Consider the following 23171-nt stretch of genomic DNA (forward strand, 5'->3'; position numbering starts at 1 on the left):
ATTTTTTTTTAAATTTTTTTTAACATTTATTTATTTATTTTTTTTTTTTAATTTTTTAAATGTTTATTTATTTTTGAGACAGAGAGAAAACAGAGCATGAACAGGGGAGGGGCAGAGAGAGAGGGAGACACAGAATCTGAAACAGGCTCCAGGCTCTGAGCTGTCAGCACAGAGCCTGACGCGGGGCTCGAACACACAGACCGTGAGATCATGACCTGAGCCGAAGTCGGACGCTCAACCGACCAAGCCACCCAGGTGCCCCTAACATTTATTTATTTTTGAGACAGAGAGAGACAGAGCATGAACAGGGGAGGGGCAGAGAGAGAGGGAGACACAGAATCTGAAACAGGCTCCAGGCTCTGAGCGGTCAGCACAGAGCCCGACGCGGGGCTCAAACTCACGGACCGCGAGATCATGACCTGAGCCGAAGTCCGACGCTTAACCGACCGAGCCACCCAGGCGCCCCTCATCAGTAATTTTTAATACTGACTATATGCTGAAAAAATTTTGGATATGCTAGGTTAAATAAAATTTTTATTAAAATTAATTTTATCTGTTTCTTTTTACTTTTGTTAAAGTAAAAAGTAAAAAGTAAAAAAAAAATCAATACAGCTGTTATTCTTTGCAATGTTCAGACGGTACCAGAAAATGTAAACTAACATATGGGGCTCACATTACATTTCTACTAGTACTGCTTTAGAAAACTTCATTCTATGTTGTTAGCTAAGAATTAAATCATAGATAAAATATCTTGTGTGGACTTTTCAAAGTCAGAACATGGTCAGAAATATTTCTTTATAAAAATTTTTTAAGTTTATTTTTATTTATTTTGAGAGAGAGATAAAGAGCAAACGGGAGAGGGGCAGCGGGAGAGGGAGACAGAATCCCAAGCAGGCTCCATGCTGTTAGCGTAGAGCCCCACGCGGGGCTCAGATTCCCAACTGTGAGATCACAACCTGAGCCGAAGTCAAGAGTCGGACACTTAACCAACTGAGCCACCCAGGAGCCTCTGGTCAGAAATATTTGTAATACTACTTTTTTTCAAACCCAAGAGTTTTAATATTGACTCATTAAAATCACTTAAACTGCAGTCCATATTCAGAGGACCTCTGTTACTTCCTTATCCTGACAGGTATATTCCTTGTTGGAAGCCCAGCATCCATCCAATGCTCCTGCCTGCACTGGCTTCTCATGTCTCCTGAGTCTCCCCTAATCTAGAACAGTCTTCTCACCTTTTTGTTTTTGGTCCTACACAATGTTTTCATTTTGGAAAAGTCCTGGCCCATTCATTGTCTTAGGAACTGGTCTCCATTGTGATTTGTGTGTTTTCTGAGCCTCAAACTCTGGTCAAACATTTTCGGCAAGAAAAGGATACAAGGGATGTTGCATACTTCCCACCACATTCCATTGGAGGGAGCATGTCAGCTGGCCTCCTGTTAACAATGAATCTGATCATCTAGTTAAGGGGAACTCATGGGCTCTGTCGTAGTCAAGGCACAGTTTCCTCTTTACAATTAGTAGGTAACATGGCGGGTGGGGTGCAGCATGGGGAGATACTGTGAGACCGAATTTCCCATTCCCTTCCACCCAGTGGTCTGACACCCACTGATGACCCTGGCTTGAGCCAACTATACATTAGGAAGGGGAACTGGTGATTTTCTAGTTCCATCATTCTGTTTCCATTTATCAACCAGCATTCTTCTACAAATAGAAGCCTTCTCTTCTTGCCCACACCCGTTCCTCTTTTTCTTTGAATATTACTAGGAAATAACGGATTAAAAAAAAAAATCAATACAGCTGTTATTCTTTGCAATGTTCAGACGGCCCCAGATTTGGGAGCGGAAGCCCCTAAATGCTAGTTTTTACATCTTTATGACAGGTTCTCATTAGTCTTTCAATTCCTTCCTTAGTTTCTGGCAACACACAATGTCCCAGACTCATCTTGTAACTTTCTTGCCTCTGTCCTGGAATAAACTGTCCAAGGAGCCCTGGTTCTTTTTAGTTGGGAAATGGAATTTATAAACCAAATCTGGGTGCAAGGAACGCTCATTGCCATCTAAATGTCATTGCTTCTAGGTGTGAGATCAGTATACAGAACCAGGATATGAGGAAATAAGGAAATAACATTAAAATTAAGGAAATCACATTAAAAAAAGAAAAAAGTCACGAATTTATACTGGTATCTCCAATGCAGATCCACTCCTGGAGGGTTCTTCCTCCGCACCCCCCATTCCGTGTCTGTATCTCCCTTTTCCCTCAATAGGAACCCTGGTTCCCCTAAACTGCATTTACTGGCCTGTTCCAGCTGATAATATACACAAAACAGTTTCAGAATGACTAGTGCCACTGTCAACGAGTGGACTGGTGCCACCACCCAGGGCAAATTCCTTTGCGGCTCTTTGTCCCCAGTATGAACCACTACGGTGCACCGGGAGACTTCTGGCTTTCAGTTATTTGAACTATTCTTACCAATTTGTCATATGGTTTGGTTGAATGGTTTGTGTTCAATTCTAGAGTTTGCTTTTTCTTTCACCCTTGTTTTCATTTTATGGTTGACCTCTGAACAGCATGGGTTTGAACCACACGGGTCCACTTACAGGTGAATTTTTTTCAATAAATACAGCACCATACTGCAAATGTATTTTCTCTCATGAGTTGACAAAATTATGATTTCATGAAAATCTCCTGTGATTTTCTTAATAACATTTTCCTTTCTCTAGCTTACTTTATTATAAGAATACACATATAATACATATAACATACAAAGTATGTGTTAATAGACTGTTTAGGTCATTGGTAAGGATTCTGGCAACAGCAGGCTATCAGGAAAGTTTCTGGGGAGTGAAAAATTATACTTGGATTTTCAACTGCACGAGGGGCCGACAGCCCTAAGCCCCATGCTGTTCAAGGGTCACTTGTATTTTCTGAGTACGCACAACATTTACGTGATTCCGCACTTGAAACTATATGATATTAGTATATTCACTGAAGTCTCACCCATCCCGATTCTCTCCATCTTTCCATCTACCTCCTATGACTCCTTTTACTAATCGTGTTCTTTAGATCTTGGATTATTCTGCGTTGCTGTTATTTCTGTAAAAGAAGCAAGTGCAGAAGCAGACCGCACACACCGTTACCCTGGCATTGTTCACCTACCCATCCCCTATCACTCCACATCAGTTCACAGAGACAGCCCTCATTCTAGTTTACTGCTAGACTATCCCATTGTGCACATATTCCCAAATTTATTCTGTCCAGAATTTTGCTACGGTCACATGTATGGATGGACGTGTCCGGGTAAATCGTTAGTAGTGGAACTGCTGAGTAAAAAGGTAAATATACGTGCGCTTTTGTGAACTACTGCCCAATCCCCTCCTCCGGGGAGTGCTCCGTGAGTACTGCACGAGTTACTGGTTTCCTCAGATCTGCAAGGGCATGTTTTCAAGCTCTCAATTTTTATTGATCTGACAGTTGAGAAGCAGATTCTTAGTGTAATTTTAATCTGTATGTTTCTTATTAGGAATAAAGTTGAGCATCTTTTCACATATTTAAGGGCCATTGGTATATATATATATTTTCTTCTCTGTGGATAGTCTATTAAGGACTTGGAAATAACTTCTAGAAATACCTTCTCCCAGGTTATCATTTGTATTTTGCTTTGCTGATAGTTTCTGTTGCTATGAAGTTTTTAAAATTTTTCCATTCGGTAAAATTTATCTTGTACACCCAGGTTATTAAGAGAGGAATGTACCTGGTAAGAGTGAGACTCACCTACATACCTACAGAACCATTAAAACCAGCACCGGAAGAGACGAGCGTGGGTTAACTTATTAGCACACTCTCTCTCTACTCACCCTTACTAGACAACCACGTAATCCTCCAGCTCTCAAGTCGGCCCCTGCCACTTTCAGACGGTAGTGGCTGCTGGCAGTAGGTTACAAAATGTTTGGAAATAGTCCATGTGAGGACACAAAGGCTTAACGGTACAAATTAAGCTTGGAAACAGAGGAAGTTTCCAGGTTAAGTGGTAGTTTCTTAATCAATGGACAATGAAAAGACACAAGAGAATATTCTTAAAAAGCAGCACTCCACAGTTTTTACATAATGTGAGCAAGACAACCTTTACCAAGCCAGGACAAACGGAGGGAAACGTCTGATTTTTAAAAACAAATGTGTCATTTCTCCGAAACGAAACATTGCTGATGGCATCCCAATGGGGGTGAACAAATTGCAAGTGAACTCCATTCCCTCCTACCTTTCTTCTCAAAGGCAAAGATCAGCCATGAGAACACAACGGGTGACCATCTCGCAGCTAGAGAAAGTCAGCTACAAGAGCTCGTTCACGTCTAGAAATGACAGTGTAGAATGAAAAGGCGGCTCGCGGCACAGATACTCTCCCTCACACGTTCTGCTTGGTCTGGGCTATAGCTATCGGGGTGTCAAACAGAAGCACGCCCAGACTCTTGGCTGCCTGTGTGACAGCGGTGCAGAAAACACTGAAGAGCTGAGAAGAAAAGCAGGAGGAAGATCGCTCCCCCGCCAAGCGGAGGTGGCAAATGGCAAGGCACGCAGGCGGTCTGGGAAGGAGAGGACCCTGCCCTGGTGACTTTTTCACTATGACGCAATGAGGGGGGGAAGAAGGGACACAAGAAACACTACTGACATTTTGGGCGGGACCATTCTTCATCGTCCAGACTGTTCCATGCACTGCATGCTGTTCAGTAACCCCAGACCTCCCCCCTGCCCCCGCAAGTCGTGACACATTTCCAAATACCCCAAAAGAAAACCACTGGAAATGACTGGAAAGCAGAGGCAGACGAAGAGGCAGGGTTTGGGCATAAATCTGACTGCAGAAAGCCTCCTTCTGTGTGCTCCCTCGGGGAAAAGCGTGTCATCCAGCAGTGGCCCGAGCAGCCGGGAGGAACCGGACTGTGGTCTCTAACACCACGCCGACGCCTTTCAGGGTGTGTGGAAACTGCATCCAACTGGAATGTCATTAAACAAGTCCCACACTCTTGGATTCCTTCTTGACGCCGCTAAAAAAAAGTCTTATGATTTTTTTTTTTTAATGCCATTTTATGACCCTGATAAATAAGGCAGCAAAGGTTCTCCAACTCAAAAACAGGGCCCCTCGTCTTCTATGTTTGTCAGACCTTCTCGCTTATTGAGGTGGGGAGGGCTGAGACAAATGTAAACGGGGGGACAGGGGGAGAGGACTTTCTAAGCTGTTCTAAGAAAACCGACAAACCTGAACCAGTAGGATATTCTCTGCTTGTTATTAAGGAGAATTAAAGAAAATTTATTAAGTATATCACTGCATATGACCTAAAATGATTTTTCATCCCATATTAAGAAGCCCAAACTGTCTAATTCCCCAGAATAAGAATATATTAAACATAATTTTCCCAGACCATATCAGCATGTATCTGGAGGTAAACACAGAGACCTCTTCTTGCTAACTCCATATTTACACTGCCACCAGTTTTGATTCTTTAATGGGTATCGAATGTTGTTTAAAGGTCAATATTGACCTTTCCCCATTACTATTTTAAAGACTTTCCCTTTCTGGCTGAGGGTTCATCACTAGAGATTGGATAGGAATGATTTAACGATGGGCTCCGATTCTGTAGTCACTTTAATTTAAGAAAGAGCTACCTTGGCTTTGGTAGACTCGAATTTTAAATTAATTGTGACTGAAAAGTTTTCAAACATTTGGATTATACTAGCGCACCTCTTTAACCTACAACTAGTAACTAAATTAGAAAGAAAACCATCTTGAAGTTCCCTCGATTTCCGCAAGAACTTGAGGTGTGTTACGGAAGGAAGGAGGGGATGGCCGCCCCTCTGCGGAGCTGGCAAACGTCTCAAGGACAGATGCGGGCATGCAATCCTCAACCCCTGGCTTCAGCAGGTGGCCATCACAGTCACACAGGAGGAAGCGACGGTACCAAATCCACTGGCAGGGGTAGGGAAGCGACAAAAACAAAGCACACCTAACAGAACTTCGAGGGAGCCCGGCCAGCATCCGCAGCACGCTGGGAGCACCTCAAGCAGGAACGCAAGGTCCAAGGGCAGGTTTCAAAACACTGTCTCTGAATGTGCCAAAGACTGACCTTCCAGAGGTACAGACAGTTCCCAGAGCTGCCAGTTCTAGGCTGAAACTCAGCAAGTGACCAAACAAGTCTCTTAGGAAATGTTCTACAGATCAGCAGCCTGGAGTGCACACCGCAGGGATGCCTGGAGAATACTTAATGCAGGAAGTTTCCTGCTTCGCTCCAATTAGGATCAGAAGGTCTGTCTCCCTCCAAAAGCACATTCCAAGGATGAACGCTGTATTTCATTGGACACAAGCTGCCTTTCAAACCGACAATCCCATTCTTTTTTCAAAGTCACAGAGGTTATAGTTACTAAAATATTCTTCATTCTGATAAAAACAATCTAAAAATAGGTATGATAGAGCAATCATCTAATTTTATTTTGACTGGCCATTTAACCTATCTTAAGATAGGTATCAAAATTCATGACAGAACACTGTCTGTCCTTACCAAAGTACCTTTTCTATGATACATGCTCGCCCCTTTCTTTTCTAACATGGTTTGTTTTCTCCCTTCCTTCCTTCCTTCTTTCTCCCTTCCCTCCTCCCTCCCTCCCTCCCTCCCTCCCATCTATCTATCTATCTTTCTTTCTTTCTTTCTTTCTTTTTCTTTCTCTCTCTCTCTCTCTCTCTCTCTCTCTCTCTCTCCCTCCCTCCCTCCCTCCCTCTCTCTGTCTCTCTCTGCCCAACATGGGCTCCAACTTGTGAGATTAAGAGTCACATGTTCTACCTACTGAGCCAGCCAGGCGACCCCAGTGATATATGCTTGCAAAAGAGATCAAGCTCATTAGGAAAAAGCCAGCAGCACCTAACCACTAGATTCACCTCCTCTGATGAGTTCTCCTGAATTCTAAGTGTATCATTTTTACGTAGACATCTTTGATCTTTTGACAAAGCACTCTGCAAAGGGTCAAAGAAGGGGCACTTGCCAAACCAGAGGCGGAGAATGACTGGCATCTGCAGTTACAGAGTCCAGCGCACTCAAGCTTGAAGTTAATATATTTCCTTAAACTCAGATGGTTAGAAAGCAAGACCGAAGTGAAACACAGGCAGCTCTGTCTTTGGAAGAGAGCAGCCTGGACGAAATAAAGACAGGTGTCACACACACACTTTCACTGGCGTCCCATACCGGTTAACTCTTGTTCATCCATTCTGAAACACGTGGACTTCATAGACATCTCCAGGACTCGGATACACCCGTCATCTGATGCCAAGATCACTTTATCTGAAGTACACCAGTCCACATCCAATATCCGAAAGGTCACGTTTCTTCCGCTTCTTAAACTGCTCACCATCTGAACCTACAAGAGTGAATTTGGTTGTCATTTTCAGAAAGAAAAGGAAGATGTTCGTCACAGACGGTGCCTGTGGCAAAGACCAGCGCGAGTTAAAACCGAACAGTCTTTGGCAACCTCCTTTCCACATGCAGGTTGCATTTTAAAGATTCCAAAGACAGTGATACCATTAAAAGCGAGAAAATGGTTTTGAGAAGCTTGCTCGACCCATTACACAGGCTTCATTTCTACATCAGAGGGAGGGAGAAGAATACAGCTCCTGTACACAGCTTGGTTGGAGGGCCCCTCCCGGGGCTGAGCCCACCTCTTTCGTGTCCCACACTTCCGCACCGTCGCTGTACATTGCTATTAGTTTTTGGTTTCCTTTACCAGGGGCAAAACGAATCTTCCTCACCCAGCTGCGGTGTGTAGGTATTCCTCTGAGGACACACAAAAACAAAACGCCAGTATGAAGCAGGGTAAGATCTCGTCACCAGAAACTATGTCCAACGACTCTTTCTAGGTCTGTTTTTGACAAGGTCTGGTGACGCGAGAACCACTTTGCTTTCTGGGACAGGGGTCCCATCCGACGGAAAGGGTCTGCCTTTTCACAACAACTGGAATGATGTCTCAGCAAGCACTTCTGCCTGCACACTAAATGTCTCCGACGAATGACCCAGAGCTTGGCTCAAGGCCCTTCCTCCCAAGTTCAGTGACAAGAGACCCAAGGGTGCAAGCGACACCGGGTCATGTTTAAGGATCCTACTTACCATGTCACAAGCCTCCGAAGGAAATGTAACAAGAAGCTACTTTTTTTTTTTTAATCAAGTAATATTGCATTCTTAAATCATACCTGGATACTCTGCCTTTCAAGTCCCAAAAATTTAAATTTCCATCCATATCTCCAAGAACTAATGTGTCACCTTTCCAAGCGATGCAGGTAATACTACCCATACTTCCCTAGAAAACAACAGCAACAAATACACATGGTTTTCACTACGTAAGAGCCATCAAAACAGAGAAATATTTTTACCTAATGTGATAAAATAATACAGGTATTTTAATTAAAACTTCACTATAAACGGTTTTGCTTTAGTATGAATGCCATCAAATACTAACAGACTTCGGACACCAAAAGTGCCACCCACCTAGTTCATCAATTTCAACGATGAAGAAACAGGAGATTTCAATGTGACAGACATTAAGTTATCTGAACTAAATTTATAGAGAAAAGATATCTTTTAAGGAAGAAATACCTCATAGAAAGCAAATTAAAAGAAATAAAGAGAAGGAAGAAAACCTTTTCCAGAGAGCTCTTGTCTCCAACTTATCATTCACTGCAAAAGGATAAACCAATCTATTCCACAGGAAACTACTCAAAGCTGTTTCAGAACGGATTGTGCAGTTTTTCTACTGAAAAGGGGACCCAGAGTTTCACGGATACCTTCAGGAATAATGAAGGTAAAAAGACACTGTAGATTACAGGCGTCTGCACAATCTGAATTCACAGAAAGCTTTGCAAAGAAGGTACACATGGAAACTCAAATATAAGAAGGTAACACTATTGTAGTAACTCCCAGGCGGGGGAGAAAGGAGCCTACTGCTCTAACAGACGCACAGAGGCAGTGTGACAGAGACCCTAGGAGTTCTAGCTGCCTGGGCTTGGATCTGAGCTTTATCACTCAAATCTGTTGTGTGCTTTGGGGCGCATTCACTTAATCTTCCTGCCTCTTGGATTTATTATGGATCAAGTAGGTTAAGCTCATGCAACTTGAGGAGTTCCTATTACTTTTAATGAATTTCTACAGGAAAGGGCTCAAAACAATGACCGCTACACAGCAGTCAATACATGCTACTATTAAACCATATTATTGCTTATTTATTTCTCCACTTATTAAATCTGCTTTTACAGCTATAAAACAAAATAAAAATAAAAATCCACATGCTTAGTTCTCATGCTATCCATAGTAGGAAGTAGAAAGCTCAAGGTTTGCCAAATTGACTACTAATAGACTGGCCCACACGTCAAATACTGCATAAATCCTAGTGGTAGTCAAGAAATAAAAGAAAAAGACTGGATTAAAAATGAATTATTTTAGGGGCGCCTGGGTGAATCAGTCGGTTAGGCATCCAGCTCTTGATCTCAGCTCAGGTCTTGATCTCAGGGTCGTGAGTTCAAGCCCTGCATTAGACTCCATACTGGGCATGGAGCGTACTTTAAAAAAAAAAAAGTATTTCAAAGAATTCAATAATAAAAAACTTAGAAAGGTATGTTAAATAAACAGAATTCTATATAGTATGAAGCAACACTCCAAGATCTTATTAAACAATTTTTAATTAAGAATTTGCCTTTAGGGGCACCTGGGTATCTTAGTTGATTAAGTGTCTAACTCCTGATTTCAGCTTCAGGTCGTGATCTCACGGTTCATGAATTTGAACCCCACATCGGGCTCCATGGTAGCAGTGTAGAGCCTGCTTGGGATTCTCTCTCTCTCTCTCTCTCTCTCTCTCTCTCTGCCTCTCCCCCATGCTGTCTCTCAAAAATAAATAACTTTAAAAAAAAAAAAAGAATTTGCCTTTACTATTTAGTTTTAAAAACTTTCACATTTTATAACTTTACTTCCTAAACTCTAAAAATTAAAACGTAGAAGTTTAAAATTTAAGCTCTGAAATCAAATTAGAATTATAAGTGAAGATATTAATACAACCATATAATTAAACAATCCAGATCTTTCTACCTAAGAGTTTGTTGGTGGGATACGAGCCACATGGAATACCAAGGTGCTTTCAGAGGATGCGGCATAAAGCTGCTTTGTGGCTCCAAATAATCCTGAGAGAACTAAATGTAAGATTAAAACTCAATAGAGTATTATTAGTTGACACTGTTATGTTCCTGTATATAAAATATGATGTTCCAAAGATCAGAAGTAAGGCTGGCCACAAAGCAGGGACACTCATTCTCTCCCACTGTTCCAGTTTTGTGAATAAAGGCAATCAACTACAGACACTCCAGAATTTAAAATATGCCAAACTTTCCTTTTCTTTTTACTGTCTGTATATACACTATAGTTCTGGGGCCAACTCAAAGCAAATGTTTAATACTTCACATTTGGGAGGAAGGTAATAAATATTGGATTAAGACAAGCAAACAAAACCCTGCCTAAATTCTATATTAGTCCCTAGAAAATATTTAAATTCCAGAGAATAAAAATGATGAGCCAATTCCTTGTGTATTATTGAGAAGATGCTCAAATCCCTTTCCCTAACTGCTCTAACCTGCTCTAAACTACATACTCATTTCACCGGAGGCTGGTCATTCCATGAGAAAGTGGCTTCTAGCCATGGAATAGAAGGCTCTGGCAGGCAGATGGAGACTCGCTATAGCCTTACTTTAGACCTCCACAAAAGGAGACAGAATCTTACAAGTCCTGAGGCACAATTATCATGCTGAAAGGAATACTTTTAAGAGGGAAACTTGGGTCTAATGTCCAAAAGTTTTCAACTTTTTCTGGGGTAAGGAGGAACTGGCATCTCAATTACTGGATCGTTTCTATATCCTCATCGCAAGCGTGGAGCAGATTAGCAGCAGACGGAACTGCCTGCGAGTGGCTCTAGAAGCGCTGAGATGGGGCTTCTCTGGGCTTCCGGAGGAGGAACCTTCTATTTTCTAAGACAGCAAACAGATTCCACGGGACGGCCACAGGGCACTGCAAGTCTTCCGTCTGCACCCCTTAGTGGTCTTTCATTCTATACGCTTAAAGTAAGTTACCTTTCTGTTAGGACTACCAAATATCAATCTTTCACACTCTCATTACCACCTCCATCCTTTCAAACTAGTGACAATTGGAAAAAGGTCAAAATAGGCATTACTAAGTCTCAGGTATGACCTGTTCTATAGAACAGTAAAAATGAAACTGGTTTGAAAAGTACTTTCACATGTTAGTTTCCATTTCTAGGAGAGAAGGTTGTTTGGCCTCAACTCTTCTGTTGTTTACAAGGAAGATGTGGCAGCAGCCTCTAAGAGGTCCCACTAACCCGGCCTTGAGGACTCATGTCCCTTGGCAGTCACCTCCCACGAGGAACAGGACTGCCCCGTGAACCAACAGCACACTGAGGAAATGATGGAGTGTGATCGCCCAAGGTCCTAAACACTGCAGCTTTCTCCGTGTTCTCTCTTGGATCTCTCGCTCTGGAGGAAGGCACTCGACCCTCTGGAGAGGGCCACGTGAGGAGGAACAGAGGCCACTCGTCAACAGCCTGCATTATTTTGCAATGGCCCTGCGAGTTAGCCATCTGGAAATGGACCTTCCACTCTGGCCGCCATCCTGACTACAACCCATGAGACTCTGAGTCACCTGCAAAATACGAGGGCTGGCATTCAACTAAAACATTACATTGTTAGACAACAATTTTAAATGAATAGATGTATTTTATGCCATCGTCTCATCCCTCCATTTAACCATTATAATAGTATTAGTTAACAAAAACATCTTAATCTCTTCATTAAGAACAACCTCTGAGATGCACGCGGACATGAACTGTGAACTACAGAACCTCTGGGGATCTCACAAGGTCATAGAAGGATACACACAAGTTAGTAAATATTAATACCATTGCACTTACAACCTGATTACTATTACCCCAAAATAATGCTAGACTGTAAGTCAAATCCTTCAGGGTAACGCCTGAAATGGAAAGAGGAGAGACACTGGAGTCAGACGACAGACCTGAGTTTAGAACTGCCATGTCGCTAAGCTGGGTAATGTTGGGAAAGTTACTTGTTCTCCCTCAGTTTTGTCACAGATAAAATGGAAATAATTCCTCATGGATTATTAAAGGGATAAAAAGTAAGTAACACGTAGTAAGTATTTACGCTAAGTAGTTACAATGTTATTCTCTAGCAGTATGGGACAAGTTTATTATCAATGATAGTATCTCCTTAAATAGTGAAGTTCATTATTTACATTAAACTTTCTGAAATAGTTTCACAACTTAACTATGGCTCCCCTGGATATGGAATCAACAGAATCTTTGATCAGAACTCTCAATGAAGATTTAACCAGGAGTTGGACTCACATCCGGTGGAATCCGAGCACTGTCTTTCACGGAGTTTCCTTCAACCGTGAGATGATAGACTTGGCCGTCATTATCAGTAAACACAAAATGTTCTCGGGCAGAGATGTTCTGGCTGAGTTCAGATTTACTTTCTGCCTCCTGCAACAAGCTTTGGAATAGAGAGAAGATAAAGGTATTTCTTTTCCCTAGAGTGACAGTTAATTAACTTGCCCAAAATATAGATGCATTAACAAGAGGTCCAAAATGATTTGAAAGAAACAAACAAATCACAAGAAACAAAAAAACAAAACAAAAGGCTGAAACGGATCTTTGCCCAGCTACTAATATAGAAAACACAAATTAGGGGCGCCTGGGTAGCTCCTGATTTCAGCTCAGGTCATGATCCCAGGGTTGTGGGACTGAGCCCTGCTTTGGGCTTTCTGCTTAAGCTTCTCTCTCTCCCTCTCCCTCTGCCCCTCCCCCACACTCACAGGCTTACTCTCTCTTAAAAAAAAAAAAAACCCAGAACAACAACAAAACACAAATGACTCCCAACTGGTCACACTATGAGAGAACACTTACCCCCCACAGAGGCATGCGGTCATCTAGACCTCACACAAGGAACTTCTTCACCATTTCTGCTGCAGAACACTCCTCAGCAGAAGAGAGGCCTTACCTCGACCCATCATTCTTTCTGAAGTTTTTTATTTGTAAAATTGATGGGAATGGGGATGGGGACAGTCCATAAATCTAGAATTCTCTCTGTATTTTCTTTGGTGTACATAAAATGAAAATATGATGTATCTAGATGTTCATGCTGCACTCATTTGAATTTCAGCAGCTGAAGTTTATGGAACACATTCGCTAATGGATGCCGACATGTGGAATTTACTGGGTACGTTATTGACCGCACTAAGAAATGAAATAATAGAATTCACTTCAGTCTTCCAGGTATGCACCGAAGCACAACAAAGTATGTTCAAAAGCAGACTGCACCTTGCTGCTAGAGATGCCTTTGGGTGACACTTGTCAAGTTCCCGAGCATGACACTGGTATCCCAAATGACCAAGGCAGGAAACAGCACACCGCACCTGATCACGGACGATTCGACGACACTCAGCTCTGTATCTGAGACCACAGTCTGGCGGGCCATGGCCTCTCGGGTGGCCAACTGTTTCTTTCTCAGGCTCTTCAAGTTGTGAGATGGTGACCACTCCTGGGAAGCAAAGACAGGCACACCTGGAAATGCTGAGTTTACTTCAGTCAAAGAATCCTTCCAGAACAGCTGGGCATGCTCGCCACTGCCTGGCATCACTTCTTATTACTGCACATGAATTCACAATTTGTTCTGAGGTTTTATCTGTTTACACAAAGGTTGAATGAATGCATTTTAATTAGTGCTTAAGGCAGATTTTAATAGTCTACCTCTTACCTCCTTCTCCCTCTAATCTTTAATGACAGCTTAAGGTAGAAGAGTTTAATGGCAAACTTCCAAAAGGTCTAACTTTTTGGTGCTTTCTTTTTCTTACAAAATGAAAATAATAAATATAATTATGAGATTTCCTCTTCCCTACTTCTACCTCTCCCCTGCAGGTGCACAGGGTGAGATTCGTGTTCCTCCAATCATGGCCCACTGTCATCCACAGATCCACCTCAAAGCTCTGATTTTATTTACTTATTCTTTTGCATTCCCACCTATTCTAATGCATTCAATCTAATATCCTTTCATGTGCACAGATTCTTCATGGGTAGTCATTTTCCATGCATGTATTCGTACCTTAGATAAATAGGACCGCGTCCTATCCTGCCCTGTTCCTAACTCTTCTCATTTAGCACAATCTAAGTCCCACCTCTGTGTCTTCTGCATGCTACACAATACTCCACGAGTGCATCCGCCGATTTTTAGTCTCCCTGTTCTCTCAGCAAAGGATACCCAGACTGCCTCCAAACTCTCACGACAAATAACGCTGCAGTCAGTACCCTCACAGAAGCTCCTTTGTGATCAGGGGCTGAAGAGCTGGCACACAGGGGATGTCTGTCTGCCCAGGCGCAGTCAGTCTGCTCTGCAGAGCGCCTCACTGATCTGCTTTCCCACCAATAGTTGCATAAGGATTCCTGTGTCCCATACCACACCCGCATCTGGTTTCCCAGTTTTTGCTAGTCTAAGAGTTATACCATGGTTATCTTATTTTGCCCATCTTTAAAAACAGATGAGTTTGAATCTTTCTTCATATGCTTCTTGGCCTTTTAGGTTTCTCCACCAACCGCTCCCGTCCTGTGGCCATCTTTCCACGGGGGTTCCTGTCCTGTCACTGTATAAGTGCAGGACTTCCCACGATCCCAACCCCCTACAGGGATTAGTCGGTCCTTTGTTGGTTGCAGACACCGGTAAATTTCTTTTTCCAACTGGTGTTCTATATTTAACTTTGACATTAGTGTCCTTCATTGAATAGAAAGCCTCAATCTTGACATAATTAAATGCATGAATTTTTCTTTTTTTGCCTTTTGGTTTGAGCTTCTATTGCCCTTTCCTGCTTCCAGGACACAAAAGTATTCTTTTTTGTTTGACTATATTAATCTTACAGCTTTACATTTTTACATTTAGGTCTTTAATCCTGGAGAGCCCACTTCCGAATAGAGTATTAGGTAGAGATCCAGTATTCTTCTCCATAAAGTGAGACCACTTTCCCAATACTGTCCTCCACTTTTTTCAAGGCTGAGTTAGCTGTTATGATTTTTCTCCTTTCATAAATCTTTTGGAGTATGTTTATCATGTTCCTCAAAACATCTAAGTAAAATTGTAATTGGAATTCCACCAACGGTATTATCTTAACCGAACCAAGAAAATAAGAGTTATCTCCAGGTATTTAGATCATCTTCTCTTGAACACACATTTTTAACAAGAAAATACATGGCAGTAATGACTTCAATTCGAGCTAAAGAAAAATACCCACCACACACACACGCCTATGTCCTTCACGCATGAAGAACATTTAGTTCTTCAGCTGGAACTTACCAAAGCAGTCACCGCAGGGAAGTTTTTGGACATCTCTCTCAGAATGGTACAAGTCCTAACATCCCATAACTCCAGGGGTTTATCTTTGAATACAACTGCCAAATACTGCCTAAAATAAACAAAACTACTAAATAAGCCCCTTATTGCAAGATTTTCACCATAATACATATAAAAAGTTGAGTAAATCAGAAAACTCACATGACACATTCTAAATACAGATGATATAAATTAACATTTAGTTCTCATGGCTAATAGTTTTAAGAAGGTAAAACCCTAAGATGACCTTTGAGAGCCATACAGCCAAACTTACGTAAGGAGCCCAGCTCAGAAGACAGAATAAAAAAAGGCACAAGTTCATATCCTGGTGAAACAGTTTATGGTAATATGGTAACCCTCCCAAGATTTAATTTTCTGGCACATGACATGAGAATACCCCTACCTAACCCAATGAATTGGTATGAGGATTATGGTAAAAATTAAATGAAAAAGTAAAGGTTTTCATAAAGTTTCTATCATGCTGACACTGAGGAAATGTGAGAGTAGAAAGATCCCTACATTCAGTGCATCCAAAGACTTATGTTCTCTTGCTCAGGACAAGATAATTTGTGCCACTTGATAATTATGTGGCCTCAGACAAACCAGGTAATCTTTTGGAGTTTTAGTCTACTTATCTTTGTAATGGTGTTAATAACACCTGTCTTACCTCCCTCACTGAACGCTCTAAGAATAAAAAGGGGGAGGGGAGGGGAGAGCGCACATGAATTAATTTTATAAACCACGATGGACTATACAAATGAAATATGTTACACTTTTTACTATGTCTAACATAAAGGCATCTAGTGGCTTGTATGTAAATAACTAATATAAGACAAAATCTGGTGAATGCTATAAAGATTCACTACGAAAGAAGAGATTTATTTTGACAATCGGGCAATGGCATTCCAGGCAGAGTTACAAATGTGACAAATGGCCAAGACAAGAAAGGACACAGAGCGGGGGAACACGCTACCTGATGCAGAACGTGCGACAGCAATCATGGTGAGAAAGACTAAAGTGTGAATTTTGGATCACATCACAAAAGACTTAGAACACTTGAACATGTCAGACTAGGTTATAAAGAGATTTATCTTGCAGAGAATAGTGGATCACTGAAGGCTTTCGGATAGGAGGGATAAAGTGATCAGTCGTTTTAGGTGTATTAACTTAGCAGGTGTATATAGAGTCAAGACTGGCTGGAAACAGGAGAGACTGGAGTCCAAATAGTTTAACTGAACAATTCTGAAAACTTTCAGTCTCAGGACTCCTTTACATTTTTAAAAGTTATTGAGGACCTCCCGCAAAGAACTTTTATGTGGTTTATAACAATTGACATTTTGCATATTAGAAATGAAATCTAAGAAATTAAAAACTATCCTTATTAACTCATTTTAAAGTAAAAAAAATAGAAAATAGCAAAGTGGTAGATTTCAACATAAGTCACATTGATGATTACATTAAATAGGAATAATTTAAACACTGTCATTTGAAACACAAATTACCAAATAGAATAACAAGCCCGGACTACATGCTTTCTAGAAGAAATCAACTTTAAATGTAAAGACATAGGTAAGACACAAGTAAAAGGAAGAAAAAGATACACCATGCAAACTTTAGTCAAAAGAGAGCAGGAGTGGCTATACTAATCAGACAAATCCGACCTACTTCTGAATAAAGAATAGGACCAAAATAAAGAGGATATTTCATAATGATAAAGAAGTCAATTAATCAAAAGGACATAACAGTAATACCAAATATGCATGTACCCAAGAGCAGAGCTTTAAAATATCTAAAGCAAGAACTCAAGTTCTTCAAAAGAAGAATACATCCAGAACAAAGTTCATTTCAACACTCATCTCTCAGTAATAGAGAGAAAGGCTGGCAGAAAATCTGTATGAATGTGAGACTTGAATAACTACAAACCAATCTTTTCAAGAGCATATGGAACATTCACTAAGACAGACCACATTCTGGGCCACATAATAATCACATGAAATTTATAAGGACTAAAATAATATAAAATATGCTGACTCTAATCAAAATCATAAATTAACAGAAAGATATCTGGCAAACCCCTAAATATTTTGAAATTAAACAATGTATCTCTAAATACCCACAGAAATGTTAAAGTATAAGGGCGCCTGGGTGGCTCAGTTGGTTAAGCGTCCAACTTCGGCTCAGGTCATGATCTCGCAGTTTGTGAGTTGCAGCCCTGCATCGGGCTCTGTGCTGACATGACAGCTCAGGGCTTGCTTCAGAATCTGTGTCTCTTTCTCTCTCTGCCCCTCCCCCCGCTCAATCTGTCTCTCAAAAATAGACATTAAAAAAATTATTATACAGTGAATTAAAAGAAAACTCATCACATCAAAAGGTGTAAGGTACAGAAAAAGTAGTGCTTATGTAACATTAAATGCTTATATTAAATTTTAAAGAAAAACCTTAATTCAATCATCTACAGTTCTATCTTAAAAGGGCGAAAGATTTATACGATCTGAAGAGAAACCAGAGTATACAGTTCTATCTTAAGAAACTAGAGAAAGAACATATTAAGCCCAAAGTAAGCAGGCAAAAAAAAAAGATACCTATGGCATTCGATGAAACAAAAACTAGAAAACCATAGAGAAAAATTAAAGAAACTGAACAAGGTTTTTTGAAAATATCAACAAAACTGATCACTGTAATTCAGTAATATCAGAAATGAAAGAGCCATCATTCAGGTGAAACAGACATTAAAATAAAATCATGAACAAGTTTTAATCAATAAATTCAACAATTTCATTGAAATGGACAGATTTCTTGAAAGCCACTACCAGAGTTCATTGGGGAAAAACAAAAAAAACAAACCCTAAATAGTTATATATTTATGAAAGAACTGAATATGTATTTAAAAGCTTTTCCACAAAGAAAGCTCTAGGCCCAGGTGGGTTCCCTGGTGAAATCTTCCTATTTAAGTAAGGAATAATACCAATTCTACACAAATTCATCCAGAAAAAAAGAAGAGGAGGAAATATTTCACAACTTGTTTTACAAGGTCAACATTACCCTGATTCTAAAACCAGACAAGGATAGTACATGAAAACTAGGTCAGTATCTTTCATGAGCACAGATGCAAAAAATCCTTAATAAAACATTAGCAAATCAAACCCAGGAATATACCAGAATATTAGCAAATCAAATGCAATAATATATCATGACCAAGAAAAATTTATCCTAGGGATGTAAAGTTGGTTTAACATGAAATAGAGGTCCATGTAATTCACCATATTAGCTGACCTAAAACAAAAACCACCATCATGGTGACGTCCATAAATGCAGAAAAAGCATCTGACCAAATCCATCACCTTCTCAATACAAAGTTTCAGCAGACTAGGAACAGAAAACTTCCTCAATCTAACAAAGGGCACCTACAAAACATCTACAACTAACATTTTGCTTAATGTTGAAAGACTGAACGCTTTCTCCGTAAAATCCAGAAACAGAACAAAGATGTCAGTTCTCATCATTTCTATTCAACATTGTACTGGAGGTCCTACTCAGTACAGCAAAGCAAGGGGGGGAAAAAGGCCCATACTCCAGAAAATAGAGATATAGAAGTGTCTTTACTGGCAAACGACAGTGAAGTATGTCTATATAGAAAATAGTACGGAATCAACAAAAATGCTACTAGAAATATTACTGAAAGATATTAAAGCTGTAAATAAGTGGAGGGAGACACCATGTTCATGAATCCCAAAACCTGTTAAGATGTCGATTCTTCCCCACATTGATCTATGGATTCAATGCAATCCCAATCAAAATCCCAGGAAGCTTTTTTGGGTAAAATTGATAAGCTAATTCTAAAATTTATATGGAAATGCAAAGATCCTCATAAAGCTAAAGCAATTTTGTTTTGTTTTGTTTTTTTATTTTTTTTAATTTTTTTTTTTTAACGTTTATTCATTTTTGAGACAGAGAGAGACAGAGCATGAACGGCGGAGGAGCAGAGAGAGAGGGAGACACAGGATTGGGAGCAGGCTCCAGGCTCTGAGCCATCAGCCCAGAGCCCGACGCGGGGCTTGAACTCACGGACCATGAGATCGTGACCTGAGCTGAAGTCAGACACCCAACCAACTGAGCCACCCAGGCGCCCCAAGCTAAAGCAATTTTGAAAACTATTGTGGACAGCTTACTCTTTCTTTTTTGTTCTTCTGATTGGTTTTCATTCAGTCTCTATGTTTAATAATCTTGCTTTACATGTATTTTCTCTTGGAATGAAAAAGTCAAAACTTACTAAAATTAAAATTATAAGGAAAGAACATCAGTTCTTTCACTCAACAAACCCATGCTGAGATAGAAATGCATAAGAATTTCATTAGGTAACAAATAACATTTTCTTAGTGGGTGATAGGTATTTACAATAGAGCTATAGCAGAACAAACAGATTACTGGTTTTACCAATCTAATGAAATGTTATCTCATCTTTTTAAGTAGAAATTAAAAGCAATAGGGGTGCCTGAGTGGCTCAGTTGGTTGAGTGTCCAACTCTTGATTTCAGCACAGGTCATGATCTCACACAGTTCATGGGACAGAGACACGCGTCGGGCTCTACATTGACAGCACAGAGCCTGCTTAGGATTCTCTATCAGTCTCTCAAAATAAATAGGTAAACATTAAAAAAAAAAAAAAAAAGAAATTAAAAGAAATAGCAATTTAATTTTGTGATCAAAATATTTTCTTGGATAGAGCTGCATAGCACCATTTATTATCATTAAGAAATTCTATACGTACACTTTCTTCAAGATTAAAACAAATTTTTAAGATTCCATTGTGATAACACTACATTTTTTTTGGTTCATACTTACTTCAAATGAGATACTTTAATCATTTCGATGGGTGACTCATCATTGCCTCGTTCACCGCGAAAAGCAATGCTCCTACCTTTATTGCAAATATTAAAGAAAATGTAAAAAACCAGATAAAACATGTAAGACACAAGAACTTATCCACACCAATGGAATCTGATCTGGGCTGCCTCTACTCTCCCATTCGTTCTTCCACTTGCTTCTAAGTTATTTCAATTACTCTAAATTTAAAACATATTCTTAGAAGTATTACAAGTTAAAGACTAATTAATATATTACTTGTATTCAAATATCTATTTTATACAAATATATTTTCCTTTGTTGTAGAGTTTTTTGAATACCTTCGGTGGTTTCTTACAGTTATATTTTAGAAATTAAGAAATCAATTTCTAAAGTTTCAACACATTTATGGTAAAGGAATTGTCTACTATAAAAACTACTGGTATATTTAAAGTAATATAAATATTTGCATGCTCACGAAACTAACTAGTGGGGAAAACACTTTCTAAATTGGTACTTAAGATTTCTTGTCCCATGAACAAAGCTCAACTGAAAGACTTTGACATGTTCCTATCAAAAGCTCTCTACACATTGAAATTGGGGAATGATAAGAATTAGTTAACTGCCAAAGAAGCTAAGTGGCTTTCTGTAATTAAAAAAATGCAAATTCTACTTCATGTGGGAACAAATATATTTTAATAACTTTCTCACATTTGTATTTACATTAAACAAAAGAGAGAAAGTAATCAAAGACAAGTGAACGCCTGCATGCCTCCCTCCTCCCCAGTGCCATCAAATGAGATCTCCCTCTTCTTATTTGCCAAACACCCACATCCTTTCCTGACTCCGCTGGTCTGCTGCCCTCCTTTAGAAGACAAGACTAAAAAAGTCAATCATCTATGAAGTCAAATATCCCACTTAAGCAAGTCAGTAACTATGACTTAGAAATTTGTTCATGAAAAATAAATACGTGAAAGAAAGATTTTAAGTTAACTAACAGTCTTGAACTTGAGCTGACCGGGGGGAATAAATGGGAAAAAATGAATGACACTAGAAAACAGCATTTCACCCCCAGGCTACCATGTAATTAGAGAAACCCCAATCTGGGGGCAGGGTTTACTAGGCAGGCCACTTCCACTGAGACCAGAACACTGAACTGATTCCAGTGGGGCTAATTCCCTGAGGTTTAGTAACATACTCTGATAAGTAAGAACAACCATACCCTGGAGATACATACGGAGAATACAAGGAAACAACCATATACTTGATTTACCGCACACACACGTACACACATACATATCTTAGGGTTAAACCAGCTACATATATATTCTCGTTGCCACACCATTTTAGAGAAACTCAGGACTATTTTGTTAAGAATTCTATTTGAAATCATGCATGTGCCATAAAATAATTTGAAACTCTCACCTTATTCTTTCTTCAAGTTCTTCATTTTGAGATTCACTGGGTTGTAGGTTTTTAAACAATTCTGAACAAGTTACTTTACTGGAATGTTTCCTATTGTAGTCTTTAAACTCCCAAATTTCCCTATTCAGTCAGCCAGAGACTACCAAAAGTTTTAAATATGAGCACTTAACAAGAATCCTTACCTACAAATTTATAAAGGTTTTCCTACAAAGGCCAAAAGTTATAAAAGAGAATCTAATAAAGCCTAATACAAAGATTTATTTTAAAACTGTACTTCTGGGGGCGCCTGGGTGGCTCAGTCGGTTGAGCATCCGACTTTGGCTCAGGTCACGATCTTGCAGTCTGTGAGTCCAAGCCCCGCGTCGGGCTCTGTGCCGACAGCTCAGAGCCTGGAGCCTGCTTCAGATTCTGTCTGTCTGTCTCTGTCTCTGTCTCTCTGTCTCTCTCTCTCTGCCCCTCCCCCACTCATATTCTGTCTCTCCTTCAAAAATAAATAAAACATTAAAAAAAATTAAAAAAAAAATAAAACTGTACTTCTGGTTATCTATAACAATGTACTTAAAGTAGAACTGATACCGTATTTAATTATGAATTTGTCTGTTCAGGCTAATGGTATGCCATTTACCATGCATTTATGTTAACAGAATTTGCATACAAACCAGTCTTTCTAGAGCAATTACTACAGACAAAACAACAACAAAATGAATATACAAATACAGAATACAAGAAAAAAACTCCAAGTTGAAAGAAACTTTTTTGGAACATGTTTTATAAATAGCAACATCTTTGATCAGTATGACAAACCATTTTCAATCTTTTAATAGACTAAATACACAAACCTGTTGGAAGATCAACCAGCTGAAGTTCATTTCTCACTAATCCCATATTGTTCGGTGTTGAAGTAGCAAAGGAAAGAAAACCAGTCAAACTTGTCCATTCGATACCCCTAAAGTAAGAAATTAAATAAAGTTTAGTGAAATAAACTGGGTGGGTCACTTGGTTCATCTCAGGTCAGTTGGTTCACCTCACGGTTTGTGAGCCTGAGCCCCAGGTCAGGCTCTGTCTGTGCTTACAGCTCAGAGCCTGGAGCCTGCTTCGGATTTTGTGTCTCCCTCTCTCTCTGCCTGTTCCCCCAGCCCCCCACCCTGCTTTCGCTCTCTCTCTCAAAAATAAATACACGTTAAAAAATAAAAAAGAATAATATTAACAAGACCTTTCATTTGAGCCTAATTACCATACATTTCCAATATATGTGAAATTATTTCCAATTAAAACTTTATCTCCAAATGAAATGATAAGATAGTTCAGTTACCAGGATTCACAGCAGCATTAAAATGACTATTAAAATGTGGCAAAGGAGAGAGTCACTTATCACAGTAATTTGCAAGAATTCCACTGCTTAAGAAAGAGTGGTACGGAAATATTCTGAG

General features: G+C 39.9%; 1 protein-coding gene across 2 annotated transcripts in view; it reads right to left on the bottom strand.

Moving 5' to 3' along the window:
* The window catches only part of WDR11 (WD repeat domain 11), a 68037-nt gene that overhangs the window by 10260 nt on the left and 34606 nt on the right, over nt 1-23171 (bottom strand). For both annotated transcript variants that reach the window (XR_009612812.3, XM_081790456.1), the window contains exons 12-19: nt 22581-22687; nt 20317-20392; nt 15440-15548; nt 13515-13639; nt 12445-12592; nt 8222-8328; nt 7694-7808; nt 7224-7395 (exon numbers count right to left, since the gene is read on the bottom strand). Coding sequence is in view for 1 of the 2 variants with exons in the window: in XM_081790456.1 (XP_081646582.1) it covers nt 7224-7395; nt 7694-7808; nt 8222-8328; nt 12445-12592; nt 13515-13639; nt 15440-15548; nt 20317-20392; nt 22581-22687 (959 nt within the window). In the remaining variant the exon portion in view is untranslated. The remainder of the gene's footprint in view (nt 1-7223; nt 7396-7693; nt 7809-8221; nt 8329-12444; nt 12593-13514; nt 13640-15439; nt 15549-20316; nt 20393-22580; nt 22688-23171) is intronic.

This window comes from Panthera onca, chromosome D2, assembly GCF_046562875.1.
Source record: "Panthera onca isolate mPanOnc1 chromosome D2, mPanOnc1 haplotype 2, whole genome shotgun sequence".
Lineage (NCBI taxonomy): Eukaryota > Metazoa > Chordata > Mammalia > Carnivora > Felidae > Panthera > Panthera onca.